We start from the raw sequence: 21,036 nt of genomic DNA, 5'->3' as shown, positions 1-21,036 counted from the left end.
TTAAATAGTGCTTAAAAACGGAACGAACTAGAATGTCATCTTTGAAAATTATATTGGGTCAAATTAGGAAGTAAATAATTCTTTTGTGTTATTGAACCGCTGCGTAAAACTTTACATCATTATATTGTTATAAGTAGAAAAATCGGAGCGGTCCTTGGCCAAAAGAAAAAAAAAACAACAACAACAAATAGAAAACAATTATAGGTTAAAATATAACAATAACTTGACGCCTAGGGGGACAGAAAATAAAATATTTTTGTGACTATCACTTACTCTAATAAATTATATCTAACATAACAGATGGTCAGTAAATGGATAAAGGTTTTACAAATCTGTTTATAAAGAGCCAATCACAAATCTAATCAACACGGGTAAATAACCTTCTTTGTTTTCATCATTTGTTTCATTTACAGTGCAAAATGCGCGAGAAAATGCGCAAAAGCACTGTTTTCTACACGGCTTTGTAAAAAAACAACTCGAAGTCGCTGTTCCTTTCGTATAGCAATTTAAAGATCCATAGAGAGTCTAAACAAGGATTTTAAACTTTAGGTCTCAAATGTGTATACCACGGCATTTGTGGCTTCCAGCTGTTTCGTTTTGAAGCCGCCTGCAAGGCGCCTTTTAGCTCACAAAAAAAACAAAAAAACTTCTTTTGGCATACGTTCTTACCCCATACGGGATACGTGCCCTGCCCAGCGAAAATGCGCACTAATTTTGATAAACTTTTGCGCACTATGACTAAAAATTAAGAAGGACTCTTGCGCCTAAGTGAAACGCATTTTTTTACAACAGTATTGACGACTTGTTTACATCGCACTAAACACTAAAGGTTTCACTTACAACAGCATACTATAGTAATAGTGGGAAGAAATAGTTGACATTAAAACAAATCTACTGAACAAACAAACGGTAAGATGAACGACGCTGACATGCAGACGAGGCAAGAGGCGTCTCTCTCAAGTCTCCCAGTAGAAACACTTGAACATATATTTAGCTTCCTGCACAGAGATGATCTTCTACAGGCCATGTCTGTGTGCACAACCTGGAAGTCTTTAATCTCTAGCAGTCCAAATCTGTGGTGTAGCCAAGCATTCACTTTTGATTGTGCTCTTCACTATTCCAAAAAGAACAAAGTTGACATGTTGTTTTGTGCACAAACCTTTGGGCCTCGTTTTCAAAATCTTTCAGTTAAGTGCCAACATTCTGTCCTGCATGAATGCAGTAGACCGGCTGATCAGTTTAAACTACTCCTTACCGGTTTTTTCGCGTCTTCACTGACTTCCTTCAAAGTCTTCGACCTTCGAATGTACAACACCAGTAGGATAGTCGTCAAACAAATATGTAACAAATTGACTCAAATGTTCGCTGGGGACTGTCATCTAAAGGTCTTTGAGATGCCCATCGCCCACTGGTCAAACTTAGAGGGTCAGAAGGTCTTGGACGCTGTGTTTCAAAATTCAAAAAACACTCTAGAAACACTGAGTATTCCTGAATACTTTATCAGTGAGACTGGCATACCTGTGGACATGGATTGGTTTGCAAATGGGCTGACGTCATTAACAAGGTTAACCAAACTTTCTATCACTCTATTCTATCTTACCGATGAACTTATTGTCTCCCTTGCTCACTCCAGAAGAGGTGAACTGGCACATCTAACTTTGTGGACAAACTGTGTATTTCCGATATCTCCATTTATACAACAGGATAGCTGGATACATCTGGTAAGCCATTATATATTAAAGACATACATGTTACTCCCAATGCTACAAAAAATGACGCACCAAAGGAAGGCAGAGGCGTAGAGCGATACCTTGTTGATGTCCAAGGGCTGAGCCGAAGGCTCTTCGAGCCCTAAGTTTGAAAAAAAACCTGCTTGGACGCCAAACAGTAAAAAAAAGAGCAATACCAACTGTTATAGAAGGCCTCAACACTGACTAGCGACGTGACAACTTGTAGGCAGTGGAGACCACATTAACTGGTTCAATCAAGACCAATCGTTATAGTAGCCTCAACACTGACCTGTGACGTCACAACCTGTGTAGACCAATTGCTCGTTGCCCCGTTACCGTATCGTGACGTCAGAAACAGTTGACATGCAAAGGTTTTTTAAGAGAATGGGAAATAGCTATTTTAAAGATTAAAGTGATAGGGACTGTCTTGTGATACTGTTCGCATCCAAAAATAGTGTACGTATATGAAATTAAATACCGCGGAAATGTTAATTTCTAGGAACTCAATGGTATTTAAATTAAAAATTGTTAAATTCTGGGTTTTGATGGTACTCTGTATCATATAGATGCCGAGCGAGAAGCCTTCCAAAATATTGAGAAACAAGTCCTTGTTATTGAGAACTGATCTGGACTACGATGCTTAAGGTAACAAGGAAATCTACGATCGCTGTCACCCCTCAGGCGTTGGGCCTAGGGCGGTATCTCCGCTCCACTATCTCGATAGGAATCTCTTTTGACATTTTTTTGTCTAATCTCTATCTAAATACAACACTGCCTTTGTTTTGTAGACCAGATTCACCAAAAAGCTATAGCTATTTATAGGTTGTTTTTTTTTTGCCGCGAATGAAAATCTCAAATTCATAGCCTATATAGTTTTCATCGTAACGTTACGTACTCTTATAAATACCAGACCATGAAATAATGTTTTGTTTTCTTTTTTTTTTTGCTGTTTTTTTTTAACCTCCAGACACAAGCATGTCCAAATATGAAAGTGGAATTCAGGATCGTCGGTTTTGTTTCCGAACCACATTTGTCACTTCCCCCGTTATTTGATTCAGTACTTTCAGTCAGCAAAATAAAAATACTATTAAGTCAGAAATGTTGCCCGCATCCGTGTCCTTTACAAAATATGGATATCGTTCTGGACCACATCAGAAATCATTACTGGTAAGCTAAATACTTTTTCTTTTTAAAGTCTTTTACCACATATGAAGATACAACTAAAACTGATTTAAACAGAACCGTTACATGTAAATTTCCAACACACAGTGGAATAAGTTTTTCTTTCTAGTAAAAAGAACAGTTTAGTATTATGAAGAGAACACCTGGGTGCATGCAGCCTCCGAACGAGACAGCTGGAGGTCACTCACAAAGACCGCGGGATACACATTTATGACCAAAAGAAAATCCGCTGCAGAGGACAAACGCAGACGGCGAAATGAAAATCTAAATCGACCACCTGCGGACAATAGTTATGCTTGCCTTGAGTGTGGCAAAATATGTAGGTCACAGCTGGGGCTGCGCAGCCACAGGAAATACTGCATTCCTCACTTATCTTCGGACTCGAAGACAAGCCTTATTAGAAACGTAGTTAGGTACTATTTCTAAAACGAATATAGTGTAGATTGTAGATAGTTAAAGTTAGAGTAATAAATTCCATTGTTATTTGTATTATATATTTATTATAATAATAATAATAATAATAATAATAATAATAATCTTTATTATCCGTAAGGAAATTTGTCTTACAATTTGTGCATTACACCAAACAAAAAACATTATAACTATAAGAAACCAAAGTGTACATTCACACCAGACGCACTCATAATTTACATGTGACAAAGTTTATACCAGATTGTTCTTATTTAATGATTTGATTGCCAGGGGAACAAAAGAGTGTTTGTGTCTGTTTGTCTTTGCTATCGGTGTCTTGTATCTCTTTTGTGATGGTAAAATCACAAAATCCTGACACAAAGGGTGATTCTTTATTTCGAGGATCTTGTTAGCTTTTTTATAGATGTTTGTCTCAAACAACTGACCAAATGGGGTTTGTTTTTTGCCAATGATTTTGCCAGCAGCATTTAGGATTCTATTAAGTTTATTTTTATTTTTAATGCTCAGATTGCCATACCAGGCAGTGATATTGAAACTTAAAATATTGCAGATGTAAGCGTGATAAAACATAGCCAAGGCCTTTTCGCTAACATTAAACGAGGACAGTTTTCTTAGTAGTCGTAATCTTTGCTGCCCTTTTTTGCTGATATAATCAGTATTTGCAGTAAAATTTAGTTTATTGTCTAGGATAGTACCAAGGTATTTAAAGGTTTGCACAATTTCAATAGTCTCTCCAGCCACAGAAACAATATCATTTCCCTTCTTGTCCCTACGAAAATCGATTATCATTTCTTTGGTTTTTTTTACATTTAATAATAAAAAATTATCTTTACAGTATTCCTCAATGTGTTCCTAGTTCTTTGAAATACTCATTTACGTCTGAGCTCTCTGAGAGCAGGGCAAGAAGAGCCGCATCATCAGCGAATTTTGTGAAGGAGCAACAAGAACTATCGGATTGAAAATCATTGGTGTACAAAATGAACCACAATGGCGATGTTACAGCCCCCTGGGGCGCCCCTGTGTTAACTATGCGTTCATTAGATATAACATTGTTTACCCTAACCCTCTGAGCTCTCTGGGTCAAAAATTCGTTAGCCCATAGTATTATGTATGGACTAATCTGCAACGCTTTCATCTTTTCAATGAGTAAATGAAGTTGTATAGTGTTAAAAGCTGATGAGAAATCCATAAAGAGCAATCTTACATAAGTGTTCGGTAAGTCCAGTTGTTTGTAGACACAGTTTAAAATATTTAGGATGGCATCGTCTACACCTTTACCCTTTTGGTAAGCAAATTGTAAAGGGTCTAACTTATTACAAAGATCATTCAGAAGAAACATTTTAACCAATTTTTCTAAACATTTAGACACAATGGAAGTAAGTGAAACAGGTCTATAGTCATTCATTTCCTTCGGTTTGGAAACCTTTGGCACAGGTACAATTATAGATGACCTCCACACAGGTGGTATCTCATGGTTTAGTAATGAAGTAGAAAAAATATCTTGGAAAGGTTCAGCTAGTTGTTCAGCACATTCTTTTAAGATACGCCCTTTTATTCCATCAGGCCCACCAGCTTTCATTGGGTTGACGTTTTTGAAAATGTTACAAACTTGCTCTTTAGTAATCGCTAATTCTAAGCAGTTGTTAACATTGACATCCTCAAGGGCTTTGAGTCTTAGATAATTAAAATCTTTCGTGTCGAAGCGACAATAGAAATCATTTAACTCGTTGGCCAATGTTTTTTCGTCTCTTGTAGCAAGATTATTTTTAAATTTGACTTGTGCTCCTGCCATTTTGTTCATGATGCCCCACGCCTGTCTCATGTCACTTGTATTAATTGAGTCTTCCAGCTTGGTGCGGTAGTTTCTCCTCCCTTCTTCAAGAACGACGTTGAGATTTCGTTGAGCAATTTTCCTTGTCTGACCATCGCCACTCATAAATGCTCTTTTCTTTTTGATTATTTTCCGTTTTATTTTTGCAGTGACCCATGGTTTATTGTTGGGGTATATCTTGATGCTCTTAGTACTGACACACATGTTTTCACAGAATTTGATGTAATTTGTCACTGCGTCGACCCATTCTTCCAGATTTGAAGTGGTCTCTTTGAACAAACTCCAGTCAGTGCAGTCTAGACATCCCTGTAGTTTGAGAATATTGTCTTGTGTCCATTCTTGTACGTTTTTTTGAATGATTTTTCCTTCTTTAAGCTTTGTACGGTAAGTAGGCAGCAGTTGTATTGTTTTGTGGTCCGATGATCCTAGTGGTGGCTTTTCACGAGATGTGAATGCTCCTTTGATGTTACAATAACATAAGTCCAGAGTTCTGTTTTCTCTTGTCGGACATGAAATGTGTTGATAGAAGGTGGGTAGGTCAACCTTCAAGGTGCATTTATTAAAATCACCCAGTATAACTACTGGTGCGTCCGGTGACCTTGTCTGAAACTCATGCACTACGTCAGCGATTATTGCAGCTGCAACTTCCGTTTTGGCTGTAGGCGGAACATAAACCAGGACAATGTAAATAACCCCAAAGTCTCGTGGCAAATAAAAAGGTCTCAATGAAAGCGCCAGTAGTTCTAGATCCGGACAGCACATTCTCTTTTTAACCGTGTAGTTGGTACAGTATTTGAGGTTGATGTACACACAAAGCCCTCCACCTTTCTTCTTCTTAGACTCAGCCGTTCTGTCAGATCTCACGCAAGAGAAACCATCAATAGCAATCAGGTTGTCGTTGTCATCCTCCTCTAACCATGTCTCAGTAAAAGCCAATAGACAACTTTCCCTAAATACGTGGTCGTAGCGTATATGGGCACATATCTCATCCACTTTATTTCTTATTGAGCGGACGTTAGCTAGAATAATCGTAGGAAGTGGTGGGCGAAACCCTCTTCTTCTCAGCCTTTGCCGTAGTCCTCCTTTTTTCCCTCTTTTCCTTGTACTAATAGAGGAAGGGTAGAAACAATTTATATGTGCATAACACGGTGGAAGAGGCTTCCTCTTTGAACGAAGTCCGAGGAGTTGATCTTTGCTATAATGAATAGATCTAGTACTAGAGCGGCCGCCATCTTGGCTCGCCATTTTTCTTCTTTTATTTCTAACCAAATAACCAAAGTTGAACAAGTCTAGATCTAGTAAAACGTTTAATGTAAATACTCATTGTGGAGCCCACCTTGAAAACAGAAATCTTCATCTGCATAACTAATTACAAAAGAACATTCAATATACATCCAGCAAAGAAATAATAATGAATAATGAAAGCACAAATTGCATGTCGCCACAGTGCAGCGCCATTTTGAAAAAATATTCTCCCATATTGTGTTGTTTCTGGGGAAGGGGTGCCAATAAAATGCTGTGCATCGGGCGCCAGTTAGCCTATGCTCACTACGTTCCTGGGTTAATTATCTTAAACGTCTAAATGTTTTTTCTTTAAGGTTGATAGCAGATTTGATTCGTTATAAAGTTGTCCAAAAAAAAAAAACACTGTCATTAAGTCATAGAGAGCACTGGTGAATTTTTTGCATAAAAAGGTAAATGAATTCGAATGGTTTTACTGTAGATGTATACTACCCAAGATATCACAAGCAAAAATAAATGCTCTTTTGTGGTGTGTTAAGTTAAAGATGGTATGTCAATATAGAGACTGCACGATGCAATAAAAAGTCATGTATAATCTTGTATTGGACTCATAGAGCTAGTCTACAAGACAGAACAAACGTTATAGTGAGTAGAGCCCTGACGTGGTATTTTATTCCTTTAATGCTTTGTTTTTCCAAAGTGGGGTACGCGTACCCACAGAGGCACGGGAAGAGTTTGCAGGGGCTACGTTTTTGCACATAGTTAACTATGCTGATTTTTTTAAAAAATACCCATTTAGTTTATAAATTAAAATAAAATATCATAAACGTTAAATCCTTTTTATTATTTATTTTAAGTTTTTACAAACTCAAAGACGCTGCTATTTTAGATTTTAAAATTAGCTTCTACTAGAGATGTTACAACTTCCGTCGACACGCCCCTCTTTTTCAATGTAAAATTATGTTTCCATTTTTAAGAATGTATTTGATGTGTCTCTGCAAAAATTAATCTCAGTAATTGAATACTAAATTACGATAGTGTGATATAGTAATTATTATTTTGTGTATGTAGGCCTACTAAAAAAAATCAAATAAACTTTGATTGTTATTAAAATAAATCCTTTTACTCAGCGTTACGAAAATTCTAGACGGGGTACGCTTAAGTCAAAAGTTTGGGAAACATTGCTTTATTTTAATAATCACATAGCAAGAAAGTCTCAGGATAAGTACTCTGAGAGATTTGAGAGACCCAGTGGTCACGGGTGACCCACAACGAAACAAATACGTTTAATAAATGTCTTCTTCATTTTAATGTAATTTTTACCATCAATATGGAACACAAGGTAGGCAACTATTATATTATATTTTTCTTATTACTGGATTACATCCCTTTTGCATACGGCTACCTCTGTGCGAAGTTTAACTCTCAGCTTACGACAGTATTAATTTATATAACTACTGTTTTATGCAATCTATGTGAAATAATATTAGAACAACTGTAAGAAAACGCTGGTTAAAAAAAAATCTTTAATGTTTTGTTTAGGTTAACACTCAAGAGTTTCACTCTAGCAGTTCTCAACATTAGGAGAACAAACTTTGACCAGTCTTTGATCAAGTTAATTAGGGATTGTCCACGTCTGATCAATGTTAAGGTAATTTTTCGTGTTAAAAAATATAGCCGACCCGCGGCGTAGTATACGCCCCCCTTTTTTTTCTGAGCCTCGCTCTATGTCACCGCGAAAGTTACGTGGAGTCCCTCTATTCCCACTTTCAGAAATAAAAGAGATAATATAATTTAAAAAAATGATAATAATCTTTTTTATTCGTGAGGAAATGTGTTTTACAATTGTACATTACACATAACAATATATTCTTAGAGTAAACGAAAATATACATTCATATTACAGTTTCTCTTCAACATTTAATGTGACTTTTAAACAGTAAGTTACAATATGTTCAATGATTAGATTTGCATGTGCCTGTGACTTAAGGGGATAACCCAAGAGATATTCTTTATTGAGTGAAGTTTTCAAATAATTGAATGCAAGGAAGAGCACATACCTTTTTTTTTAAACTTTGCTTGGCATGCTAGACTTCCAACTTGGCAAGTTACGTAGGCATAATATAAGCCAAGTGTCTTCTGTTGCTTCACCTGAATGAAGCTTGTTGGAGGGGGGAGGGCACAACAAATGTTCTGTCGAGTTTCTTATTTATTTTTGTGGTGATCAGTGACTATTTACATTCCCCCCCCCCCCGTAGTTTATCACTGGGACATCTGCTCTCTTAATGATTCAGTTTTAAAATATGTGCGTTTAGTTAACGGTAATACTTGGTTTAGCCTCGTCAAACTTAATAATTATAATAATAATAATAATAATAATAATTTAATTTATGGAGCGCTGTAAACATGATGAAGCTCAAGGCGCTGTGATAAGGTTACAAACATAAACACGGCAGCTAAAATGACAAACTAAATCTAAAACCGTTTTGAACAGATAGGTCTTTATGTTCTTCTTAAATGTAGTGTAGCTTGTTGTCTGACTGAGATCGATGGGGAGTGAGTTCTAAACCTTTGGTCTGTATACTGAAAAAGCCCGAACACTTTTCAGGGAGAAACGTGGCATCACTAGAGGCGCAGAGTCCACGGAGCACAGTGTTCTCTAAGGGACATATGGTATGATCAATTCACAAAGGTATAAGGGCATTTTTTTAATGGTAGGTGCACGGATGACAAAGTGTGGCCACCTTGTAGTCAACTATCGCTGTCACAGGAAGCCAATAGAGTGTCGCAAGAGAGCAGTAGCAGAATCTCGTCTTGTTTTTCGCAGGGCTATTTGTGCAACTCCATTTCTTGACGTAACAACTTTCTCAGTAGGACAGATGGGTCGCTCTGATACAATCCCAGAAACAGTTCAACGCTCCCTTTGAGGGAATATATGTCCTGTTTGTCTGTTAACAATCAGATTTATTTGTCATTAACTAGTAAACTTTATTACTTTCTTCATCATTTTCTGTTTTGTTATAAATTATATAAAATAGCCAAGAAACGAATCTATATCTTAGACTTATTTCTACTAGCACTACCCTAATACAGTGTTCCTATCATATGACTCGTATCAGTTATGTAACACCTGTCTTTAACATAGTCACGCCTTGAGTTCTATAGGGCAGATAATGTTTCTGTGGCCTACGGTTAACGAGGGTGTCATATGGCCAGCACAACGACCAACCGCCTTTACTTTTCTCCAACTAATATCAGGTACCTATAAGAGTTGGGTGGACTCAGAGGGGTCCAAACGATCCTGAAATTAAAAATCCCAGTCTCTACAAGGATTCGAACCCCGGACCCCCGGTTCAGAAACCAAGCGCTTTACCACTCAGCTTCCGCGCCTCCTTAACATAATCAGCTTATCTCAAAATTTGCTTTTCTTTATCATTTACAGATTCTAGCAGCCTACGACTCTGGCGATACAGCAGAAACAATTGAGAAGATTGTCACCGAGCGCCAGCCACTTTTCACTAGCAAAGGTGGACACACTAAAAAAGTTTGCATTGACAGCCAGGCTATGGACAAAGCCTGTCAAACCGAGTACCTCCTGATTTCAAAAAGCGTCTCAACAATAAGCTGAACACGTGAATTTATAGTTTATCTGCAAATGTAACAGCAAACGCTCAAAGTAAACGGGCAGTGGCGTTCCTGGTGGGTGTGGAGGGGGTACACTTGTACGCAGTCATTTTATGAAATATAAAATAAATGACAGTAGCAAGATACCAGATGCATTTATGTACGTTCAATATTTATTATTATTATTTTTTTTTGCGGCCTCCGAAAGGGGAAAAGCCTCTATTAGTTTTGGTCATACTCCATGTTTCAGTAACCTATTAGTCAGGTTAAATCAACTTCCTTACAAATGTTTAGGAGATATAATTAAATAACTTTATTATATTATACAAATACTTTTTTTTTATTTGTTCCTTAAAGAAATAAGTAAGAAGATCGATTCCAACGATTTCTTTTGATGGATACATTAAAATGCCTTGTCATCAACGCAAGTCGGAAGTTTGTTACTGCGGAAAGGGTACATCACTCCCGAGGTTCTGGATCTTTTGGATACAGTGTGTGCTGTGTCTGTTATCTTTGAATGTTGATGTTATGATTGTTTTTAATAGAAAAAAAGTCATTGAAATCACAACAGATTTCCAATATGTACTTTTAAAAAAGGCTTATTGTATTAGTTATAAATGCTGGTTACTTAAATCTATCAGTGAGTCATTGATGTCGTAATAATGACTTTAAAACATAGAATGTCTATTCAATTAACAATGTTATTACTCATCATTCTTGGACACCTCGGAAGACTGGACTTGTTTATATGAAAAATATTGTCATGGTGTGCAATGTTGATAGTCCAGTTAGTGGCGTAGCTAGGTTATATGATTCCCAGTGCGGCAGATCCTTGTGATGCCCCCACCCGCCCCCAGAAATTAGATGTAACACATGAAACCGCGAAAAGACGTGTTTTTTTATGATTGTGTATTCATTGTTAAAGTACCGATATGACTAATTTGCAACAAAAAATATTATTTGAACAGAATGATACCAGAAATAAATCGTACGTGCTTTCTTGCTCACAAAACTATCAACAATTTTTTAGAAATGCATTTTTTACCACCAATAGCCAATTTAGAGTTGCATATTTTTTTAGCGTTGATCACAATGAATTCTTGATCAACTTAAGTCTGAAAAAAACTTCGCTCGTATAGAACCACAATTAACGCAATTATCAGAAATATGCAAAAAAAAAAAGACCATATTTTGAACTGAATCATCTAGCCAACAGCTTTTTTTTAACTCAAGAGCTCAAACGGTCCTTGTTTAGAAGTTCAGAGGTTTCTTAAGAAACTGCGACAAATCGTTGAGGTCTCTTTGTATCTTTTGCTCCAGATTTGTTTTGGCCAATGTCGCTATGAGCATTATCGAGATTAATTTCGATCTGAGGATTCAATAGTTGGGATGAAAATAAAAATTCATATTTACCTACACATCATGACATTGCTCATATTGGGTGATTATTTCTTGAATTATCCCATCCAAGACAGAATACATTTCCATCCGTATCTCTTTCTTGTGTGTTTATATCCCTTCATTATTCATGACAACGTAACCTTAACATTTGAGAAAATTGATCCCATTTTGAGATGTCAGCTGTACTGTCTAAATAATGGAGAAATATTTGACACGTAATCATATTACAATAAGTTCGTTTTGTATTTGTAGGGTGTTAGGTGTACTGTCTAAATAATGGAGAAATATTTGACACGTAATCATATTACAATAAGTTTGTTTTGTATTTGTAGGGATAGGTACGTCTTCGGTCTGGATCTAGTTTTCTTCGGAGAACTTGTACTCTCGGGAGTAGATTGTACTTGGTAGTTTCACAAACGTTTAGTAATTACCTAGATTTGATTCTTTGCGATTGTTTTTGAACTTGTTCGCTATGCCTATTAAGTGCCAGATTCCGCTTTGAGAGAAAAGGAATGATATCCAAGATTATTTTCATGTACTATTTTCAGATTTGTACATTTTTGGCTCTTCGATCCCTACCGTCAACCCTTTCAACCTGAGCAGGCAATTTCTCAATCTGAGCTAGCACTATGCCCGCCACCCAGAATTTTCGGACTTTGAGAAGCTCCCATGATATTGTTTACATGACAGTATTACCAATAACTAATTATTTATGAAAAAAAAAAACAACTAAGAAAGATAATTTGAATAAAAAATATTGATATTATTGTCATTGCACAGTGGTAATTTAAGTTTACAAGAAGCAGTGAATTCGTTTCAAAGTGCCTGAAACTAAATTCATACTAGAATGTGTTATTTTTACTGAGGAAATTCATCCTTAGTTTAATGCCCCTCATCACTTCACGCCCCGTGCGGCCCGCACCACCCGCACATGGCTAGCTTCGCCACTGAGTCCAGTGTATACTATCTTCTACATATAAAATTTTTCGTCCTGACCACTCATTCGTTCATTTATTCTCTCATAATAATCACTAATTATCCAACTTGCTGTGGAAAATAAAAATGATAAAATACGAAAATGGAACCTATTCTTACTTAACATAAATCTAGGACAACTAAGCCATTTTTAAGACCGAAACCGTAGCGGTTAAATTTAACAAAATGATTTTTTTATTCACAATTCCTACAAACTATTTATTTGAAATCCGACATTTTAATAATCCTCCTCCTCCTATGGCCTATTTCAGTCGCGAATCAACTATAGATCATGTCATGGAAATGAGATGAAAGCCTGGCCATTAGCTGTGATTGGAACGATGTCACCCACACATCAGTTCCCCCCTCTCCACGCAGCTGATGTATCCAAAGGAAGGCCAGTGCCGATACAGTTTGGGGTCACCGGCGTCGCAGGTTCTGCCAGGGTGTAGCACCGGGTGTTGCAAACTGCCTTAGGGTCGCCAGCTCCTGAGTTTTCCTCAGGGTTGACTCTCGAAGCCTTTCCCATGATTGGGTATAGCTGCAAGGCAGCAGAGGTTTGAATTCAGAGTTTTCCTTCTCCTAGGTGGGTAGCCAGCCATGTCTAACGAGCCCCTCCTGCCCGAAGATTACTTCGGACATTTTAATCACTAAACTGCAAAACAATAATTCTTTCCGCGTAAGCACTTATTAGCACGTTTTTGGTGCGTAACTTTCTTTCCAGTTTGTTATTTATATTTCTTTACAGGTCTAGATCTTTTATGTAAATCTCCTCTAGACTTAGATAATGTGTAAGACAATATTTTAAAACGACTAGATATAAATCTACAAGTAGGCCTTAAAAATTAAAAGTGCTAAAATTGTCACAATAAATATAATTAACCCCTTATAATGATTAATAATAATTATAATTGATCTGGAGAATTTACGTTCTACTGTACTATAATTAATAACGGGCAAAAAAATGTGTGTAGTGCGGGTGCTGGGAGCTTATGCTTTGTTTAAAACTGAGCTTTACCGGCCTTTCATTTAAAGGATTTAAAGCTTGAGCATGTGAATGAGGGCTTTCACTTGGAGGATGCCCCCCAAAAATTTGTGGCATTATTGTACTACTGGCTGTTCCACTAAATACATACGTAGGGCCTATATATAGCTCCTCCTTCGTGATCGAAGATGAGCACATTTCTCATGTCCTATAGACTCGAAGATGAATGCCCAATCCTCGCTTTAAAAAGCCGTCCGCATATGTGGCATGGGTAGATATGGGACAGTTTCACTAAATATACAAAGGCCAAAAAGTGTTTTGTTGCTGGAAGGCCGTTTTATCAAAGGGTTTTAAAGTGTTGAAGGCGAGATACACATATAGAAATTATTTCAATAGTAGCGTAGCTCGGGTATCTGGTCCTGTTCTTCTTCATGATACAGACTAGTGTTTCAGTAAAAGATACATTTGGTTATTCTTAATAAAGTTCCTGACTAGATCTAGATCTACGACTGACAAAATAAAATAGATATGTAAAGAGTGGACTAAGCCGATAGCCCAATAAGACTTGCTCTTTCAAACTGTTCCGCGTGAAGGGGCGTTTCATTAGAAAAAAAAATGTGTGTATATATGATGGGGGGGGGCATTATAGTGTAGGGAGATAAAAGGCAACAACTGATGCGCATAAAAAGTGCCCTGGGCTAGGGGATTGCGGGCCCCTCGTTTATACGATGACAGAGACAAAGAAGGCCATAGAATTTGAGGGCTAGCAAATTGTGTCGGGGTGTGAAAGCGTTGTCAATTGGATCGTTTTATTGATGGTTATAAGGTGTTCCGAGAAAATTTAACATATATATCAGTTAGTGTATATATATATATATATATATGTATATATATATATATATATAGTCTATGGTGCCAAAGCACTGAAACATTGAAATACCAGCGTGGTCGAGAGGCTAAGTGCGCTTGAACTTGGCTTGGCTTGGCTACCTAAAAGGGGGATCGAGGTTCGACACCCGACTCGGGCAGAGTTGTGTTTACTCAGTGCCTAAAGGCAGCACGGAAAACCGACTCCTAGATACCCCTCCCCCCACTGGTCCACAAATGAGATTGGACCAAAGCGCTCTGAGCATGCTATAAGCATGAAAGTAGCGCTTTATAAAAGCTATAAATATAAATATATAACAGAATTAAAGGAAAGTGTCAAATTAAAAGTATACAGTCGAAACAAGAGTTTAGCATGCGCGTCTATCGAGATTAAAATTGCGCACCTTGCCTACATTTAAGTAAGACTCTTGGTAAACCTAAATATGCCTTGTGTAAACGTGAAACACAGGAATTGTCGGTACTATTGGAGGATTTGTTACCATCGCACTAAAATCTTCATCAACAGCAGTGTATATTAATCAGGAAAAGAATAGAAATACGGGACGTAAAATCAGACCCAGACAACTAACGACCCGAAAGTCACTAACATGCAGCAAACTAAAGAAGCGTCGCTCTCAAGTCTTCCATTGGAAATACTGGAACATATTTTTAGTTTCCTGCACACAGATGATCTTCTACAGGCTATGTCTGTGTGCACAAGTTGGAAGTCTCTAATCTTGAAAAGTTCAAATCTGTGGCGTTGCCAAAAGTTCACCTTTGACTGCACTGTCCGACCCACCAAAAGGAAAAAAGTCGACATGATGTTTTGTGTACAAACTTTCGGACACCATTTTCAAATGCTAACTGTTAAGTGCCAACATCCTTTCTTCCATGCTTGCAGGAAAATGGCGGACCAGTTCAACCTGTTTCTCACAGTTCTTAATGCGCCTGAATTAACCTTGTTCAAAGTTTCAGGTCTACGAATGGAATGCACCAGTAAGATTGTCATCAAAAAAATGTGTAGCAAATTGACGCAAATGTTGGCCAGGAACTGTCATCTGAAGGTCTTTGAGATGCCGGCCGCCCACTGGCCAACCCAAGAGGGTCAGGAGCTCTTGGACATAGTGTTTCAAAAGTCCAGAAACACTCTTGAAACACTGAATATTGCGGAATATTTTGTCTCTCTCGGAGGGTTGCGTTCGGAACTGGACTGGCTTTCGGCCGGACTGACGTCATTGACAAAGCTAACAAGTTTGTCTATCAACATTTTCAACTTGACGGATGATCTGGTTGTCGCCCTTGCGGAGGCCAGAAGAAATGAACTGGCTTATCTCTCTATATGGGCCAACTTTGTATTGCCGATCGCTCCTCATATACAACAAGATAGCTGGAAATATCTGGTAAGCCAATATTCTTTTAAAAAATCAAACAATCCAATCCTACCCAACTTTGTTTTTATTTCCCGTGAGCCCAGTCCTACAAAAATTTCGGGATCCGTACAACTCCCCTCTTCCCAAACTCATGCACAAAAGGTTTTACTGACGTTATAATTGACTATTAATCGATTGAACTATTGTTGAATAAAATCAATCAAAATCTTTTTTTTCTAACGTCTGCTACAAGATTTGTTGCTTGGCAAAAAGATGGCTTACGGCTATCATGCCGAATAGAGAAACTCCTCCGTTGTTCCTCAAAACACCAGTATTGTTCCATGTCCTACTTTTGAAAAAATATATTGTTTAGAGCTCAAAGTCTTGAGAACCTATTAAAATTTTATTTCACCATATTTTATGGCTTGCTAAATTTAGAATGCCGATTTTTTTTTCTTAAAGCGAACCGTTTAATTGTTTAAAATTAACTACACCACGGTTAAAACGTGGCCTATTTGTAAGGGAAACTATATTAATAAAGTAAGATAGTTTGTATGTTATGTTCTGACATATATACATACAGTTTTTGTTTTCATTATACACATGTTTTAACCTATACATATGAAGAACTTGTTCATGAAAGATGCCTTTCCATAAAAAAAAAACACGAAATGGTTAGAAGTCAATTTGAAGCTATTAAACCACAGTTACTGGACGAAATGGTAATCTCTTCTCTGTTAAGTCTAGAACAAAAACATTTCAAATCTCCTTTATCCCAGGTTCAGTCAGTTTTTTTTTAAAAGATACTTGTAGTCACCGAGAAGTATATAGAGGCTTAAATCATAAAGCCCTGGTGATGTACATATATATACTTGTATGTATGTATGTATGTATGTATGTATGTATGTATGTATGTATGTATGTATGTATGTATGCATGTATGTATGTATGTATGTATGTTTGTATGTATGTATGTATGTATGCATGCATGCATGTATGTATGTATGTATGTATGTATGTATGTATGTATGTATGTATGTATGTATGTATGTATGTATGTATGTATGCATGTATGCATGTATGCATGCATGTATGTATGTATGTATGTATGTATGTATGTATGTATGTATTTATGTATGTATGTATGTATGTATGTTTGTATGTGTGTGTGTATGTGTGTGTATGTGTGTGTCTATGTGTGTGTGTTTTTCATAGCAGCCAACAGTTGATCTACGTATCAATAGATTCGAGCTAAGGGCCGTTAAGATTCTTGACATAGGGGAAGCATTTTCCAGATGTCAGGAATATGAGATAAGCCTCCTGTCCAAAGGACATCATTCATCTAAAATCCTTTAATCACATCTATAAATATGTAAGTAATAAAGCGCTTCGCTTGTCAACCACGAGACTTGGGTTCGAGTCTCGGTGAAGAATGTGATTTTTAAATTTCGTGATTTTTGGGACGCACTTGAGTCCACCCAAGTTTAATGTTTTCACAGAAACAGAAAAGATGACATTTAGATCCTCTGCCCTATAAATAATAGGTCAAGTTAAGGTTAGCGGTACATTACTTTAAAAAAAAGGGCTCAAAAGGAATCGAATAGCGCCATCCGTTCTTTTCTCTACAAGGAGAAAAATCCTGCAATATTCATACTGGCTTCTTTCAAACTGGCGATAAACAAGAACTCGAGAATTCCCATTTTGGGAATGGGAACTACTGAAAAATCTGTAATAATGGAAATAAAATGTGTTATTATTTATTTCCATGGTTGTATTGTGAGTTTATCAATACCTCTGTCTTTGTGTTGAATGTACATTTTATGAGATGAGACTTTGTACAACATTTTATGTAAATATTTTCGATAACTAATATTTCTAATAAACATGTCCAGATTTCATAGAAATATTCTTATGTTAACAGACAAAGAACTTAACTTTTTTTTTTAACTTCTGCAGGCGAAAGCTTGTCCCGATATGGAAGTGGAATTAAGGATAGTCGGTTATGTTTCCAAAGCGCATCTGTCTCTTCCCGCCTTGTTTGAGTCAATAGTTCTTCCTGTTGGAAAACTGAAGATGATTATAAATAAGACAATTCCTCCATTTCCATGGCCTTTGAAAAGGATGGAAGTTGTGTTGGATCACATAAGAATCCATTACGGGTAAGTTGAATCCAATAATATAAAGTCCTTTCAAAGCTGCTTGGGTTTCCTGGGCAAAGTCGGAAGTAGATGCTCCAATATTTGGAATTGAGGGGGTTCCGTTTTTCAGCTTGGGTACTCCTTGTAGGCGGACAGCACTGAGTGTGGATTACGTAATACCGTTAAAATTGTGAGTTGTGGATTTTAAACTATGAAAGTAAAGGTTCGTTTTAGTGATTAGTTTTAGGAACTGAGATATTAGCGTGACATTGCTTCTTGTCAAACAACTGTGTGGTATGAACAGATTGCAGATTGTAGTTGTGACGTATACCGTTCCTGACTTGAATTCAGTGTCTAGAATTTTTCGTAAATATTTTTTTGATGCGAATGTCACTCCACTAATCCACCAGACATGCTTGTTAAGAGAAGATGTACCGTGAAGCTAGAGGATAGAGCCTAAAGGGACTAGTCATATTTAATTGTCCTGTCTTCCGGCGGTGTATCTTAAAAGACCTTCAAGATGAAAGCTCAGACCCATACAGTACTACAAACCCATTGTGTCAAAAGCTAGGGCTCATTAGTTAGCTAAAATATTACAATATTATGTACTGATATAAATTGACGTTTGTTGTATATGTTTGGCTTGTTGGAATGTATCCCTTGACGACTAATCTAACCTACCATTTAAAAGTTAAAAAAAAAGTAAAGTACTATAGGGCAGATAATGTAATGGTCATCTGTTTCTGTGGTCCTCGGTTAACGAGGATGTCATGTGGCCAATGCAACGACCAACCGTTTTTAATTTTCTCTATCTAATGACTGATACCCATTAGAGTTGGGTGGACTTAGAGGCGCTCTAAAGATCCCGAAATAAAAAATCCCTGTCTTCACCAGGATTCGAACACAGGACCATCAAATTTAGAAGTCGAGTGCCTTACCACTCATCCACCGTGCCACTACCTACCACGAAGGCTTAATAACTATCTTGGCACAGAAATTTGAATAAAGCTATAAATATTATTAAATAAGATAGAAAACTAAGATTTCAATTAAAAAAATATTTACATATGTTCAATGTCTGTAGAAAGATAAACAAAACCATTTATTAGTTAACTTACAAGATGTTAAATGATTTTTTAAAAACTATCTCAGCTCACAATTGACAAATCTTATCATTAATATTGAAACATGTTTTCTACTCGGTCTCATGTCATGAATTGTTTCTTTCCTTTGTACGAGGTAGAAACGAGAGTATCTTAGCAGATTAGAAGAGTTGAAATCTTTAAGTATAACTAGATCGACACATGAATACGCGTATCTTCTCTTTTGACGGAACGTAATTTATAAGATAAGATAAGAATGTATTACATCTGTAAATACACATACACATAATCATATGAACGATCAGACTAAAATGATCGATACTCTACTAGAGCGACGCTAACGGGGAGTGGTAGACCCAGTTAAAACGTCCAGCTCATAAGCGCGAGATAGCGACATGGTTTGAAACTCGGAAAAACCGTGAAGAAAGAGACGCTACTCTGACAAGCGGTCAAATTTTTATTACAGGTAGGAACTTTATATAAATATTTATTTAAAATATATATTTGGTTTGTTCCCCAGGCCATTACTCAAGAGTTTTAAAATGGAAATCGACAACAGGAAAAAGGAAAACTTTGACAAGTCTTTGATCAAGTTAGTTAAAGACTGTCCTCGTCTGGTCTATGTTAAGGTAATTTTTTATTTTTAAATGATTAGATCTGTATATATGTACGGATAAAGGTGGGGGTTTAAAAAATTAATTCTAGATGTTACTGGCAAAGTGCAAAATAAGGCATTCATTTCAGACAAATTAGGGAATAACTTTTCAATTTTCTGCTGAACCCAGACATTGAACTAAATATAAGCTGATTTAAAACTTGAATTGTAATTTATATAATTTGTAACGTCCCTTGTGAGTTTACTAGGACGACAATGAAAAGTTTAGCGAAAATTGTTGTTATGTTAGAATCCAAAAAATGTCAAGAACACTATAACACACATGATCTTGACCAGCTGGTTAATAACTAATATTAAATACTTCTCATAGCGTTCTTCTTCATATGATAATGCTTACTCCAAATGGGAAATATACCATATTTGTTTACTGTCAAGTTTCTGTTTAACAAATCTCTAAACCTAAATCTCATTTTTTTTCTAAACTTTCCTACTTTACTTCTCTTTAGTTTTAAATTATTAACAAGTTAAATAAAAAAACACACACTTTTTTAAAAAATAGAAAACAAAGCTTATCAAAGGAAAAGAACCATATCACTCAGTATAAAAGTTATTTCCCTTATTCGATGACAAACAAATGAGGAATTACCATTAAGTTGACTAATGGGTTATTTTTTTAAATTTATGTTTTGTTAGAGAAAAGAAATAATTCTTAAAAGTTTCAACTTGATCCGAGAATGGTTGTGTCAGAAATAACGTGTTCAATAATCGAAGGGGACAAAACACTACTTATTTAGCCGTATCTGTGAATACTGAAGGTTCGTTTTCCTTGTTGGTATCAAAATAATTAATTACCTGTAATTAATTGACTAATTGATTTTTTTTTCTGATTCACTGTCTTGTCGATAGCAATGAATAATTGTGAAAAGTTTCAACTTGATCTGAGAATGGGTGTGGGAGAAATAACGTGTAGCCTACAAACGTGTTTAGCAGACAGTCAGACAGACTGATAGAGAAACAGTGATTTGATAGAAGATTTGTAAATGCACAACAATAAATCTATTTATTTATGCTATTCCTAGTAGAATGTAACCTGACAGTGTTTCTGTCGTATGACTTGTATCAGTTGTCTCAGCATTTGACATCTGTTTTCCTTTTCATTTGCCTTTGAAGGTGTCAGCTTCGTACCACTCGTGCGATACAGTCAAGACAATGGAAAAGATAGTCACAGAGAGACGTCAGCCACCTCTCACTTGCAATGATCAACATGACAAAAACATCTAATTCTGAGGACCCCATTGACAGTCCATCTGCCCTTAAAGATCGTCTCAACATTAGACTGAAGGCGTGATTTCATCTCGTGACACATTGCAAATATAACAACACCTGATCACAGTAGACTAAATGACTACCTATAAATACAATTAATTAACAATAAACATTTTGATCGAAAAATTCATTTGTTAAAACTAGAAATACTTGTCAAAAATTTGACTATTAAACTGAGTTTTATAAATCTACTGACTGTCTTGGTCATGTAGTA

The 21,036-nt window shown here is 36.5% G+C and overlaps 2 protein-coding genes across 3 annotated transcripts; both read left to right on the top strand.

The window, feature by feature from the left end:
• The first annotated feature begins 774 nt into the window (after nucleotides 1-774).
• LOC106054761 (uncharacterized) lies at nucleotides 775-10,186 on the top strand. 2 transcript variants are annotated; one of them, XR_008773570.1, is made up of 5 exons: nucleotides 775-1,721; nucleotides 2,698-2,897; nucleotides 4,180-4,559; nucleotides 7,960-8,068; nucleotides 9,860-10,186. XR_008773570.1 is itself a non-coding variant. In XM_056003660.1 (4 exons), the coding sequence occupies exons 1-4, from the start codon at nucleotides 915-917 to the stop codon at nucleotides 10,043-10,045; spliced, it is 1,302 nt and encodes a 433-aa protein (XP_055859635.1). In that variant the 5' UTR covers nucleotides 776-914; the 3' UTR covers nucleotides 10,046-10,186. The 2 variants fall into 2 exon arrangements, 1 of the variants encoding a protein (XP_055859635.1); XM_056003660.1 differs by lacking the exon at nucleotides 4,180-4,559 and having other exon boundaries at nucleotides 776-1,721.
• Nucleotides 10,187-14,718: 4,532 nt separating this feature from the next.
• On the top strand, nucleotides 14,719-21,013 carry LOC106054762 (uncharacterized). The gene is made up of 4 exons (XM_013210773.2): nucleotides 14,719-15,669; nucleotides 17,596-17,798; nucleotides 19,401-19,509; nucleotides 20,667-21,013. Exons 1-4 carry the CDS (start codon nucleotides 14,878-14,880, stop codon nucleotides 20,775-20,777), a joined length of 1,215 nt encoding a protein of 404 aa, XP_013066227.2. The 5' UTR covers nucleotides 14,719-14,877; the 3' UTR covers nucleotides 20,778-21,013.
• The last annotated feature ends 23 nt before the right edge of the window (nucleotides 21,014-21,036 follow it).

This window comes from Biomphalaria glabrata, chromosome 11, assembly GCF_947242115.1.
Source record: "Biomphalaria glabrata chromosome 11, xgBioGlab47.1, whole genome shotgun sequence".
Taxonomy (NCBI): domain Eukaryota; kingdom Metazoa; phylum Mollusca; class Gastropoda; family Planorbidae; genus Biomphalaria; species Biomphalaria glabrata.
Note: the sequence above shows the minus strand (reverse complement) of the source record. Positions and strands in the feature narration are given on the sequence as shown.

Coding starts and splice junctions, on each gene's coding strand:
- LOC106054761 (XM_056003660.1), top strand. CDS start 915: ATGAACGACGCTGACATGCAGACGAGGCAAGAGGCGTCTCTCTCAAGT. Junction 2,898..7,959: donor CACATCAGAAATCATTACTG/GTAAGCTAAATA, acceptor TGTTTTGTTTAG/GTTAACACTCAAGAGTTTCA. Junction 8,069..9,859: donor CACGTCTGATCAATGTTAAG/GTAATTTTTCGT, acceptor TATCATTTACAG/ATTCTAGCAGCCTACGACTC.
- LOC106054762 (XM_013210773.2), top strand. CDS start 14,878: ATGCAGCAAACTAAAGAAGCGTCGCTCTCAAGTCTTCCATTGGAAATA. Junction 15,670..17,595: donor AAGATAGCTGGAAATATCTG/GTAAGCCAATAT, acceptor TAACTTCTGCAG/GCGAAAGCTTGTCCCGATAT. Junction 17,799..19,400: donor CACATAAGAATCCATTACGG/GTAAGTTGAATC, acceptor TTTGTTCCCCAG/GCCATTACTCAAGAGTTTTA.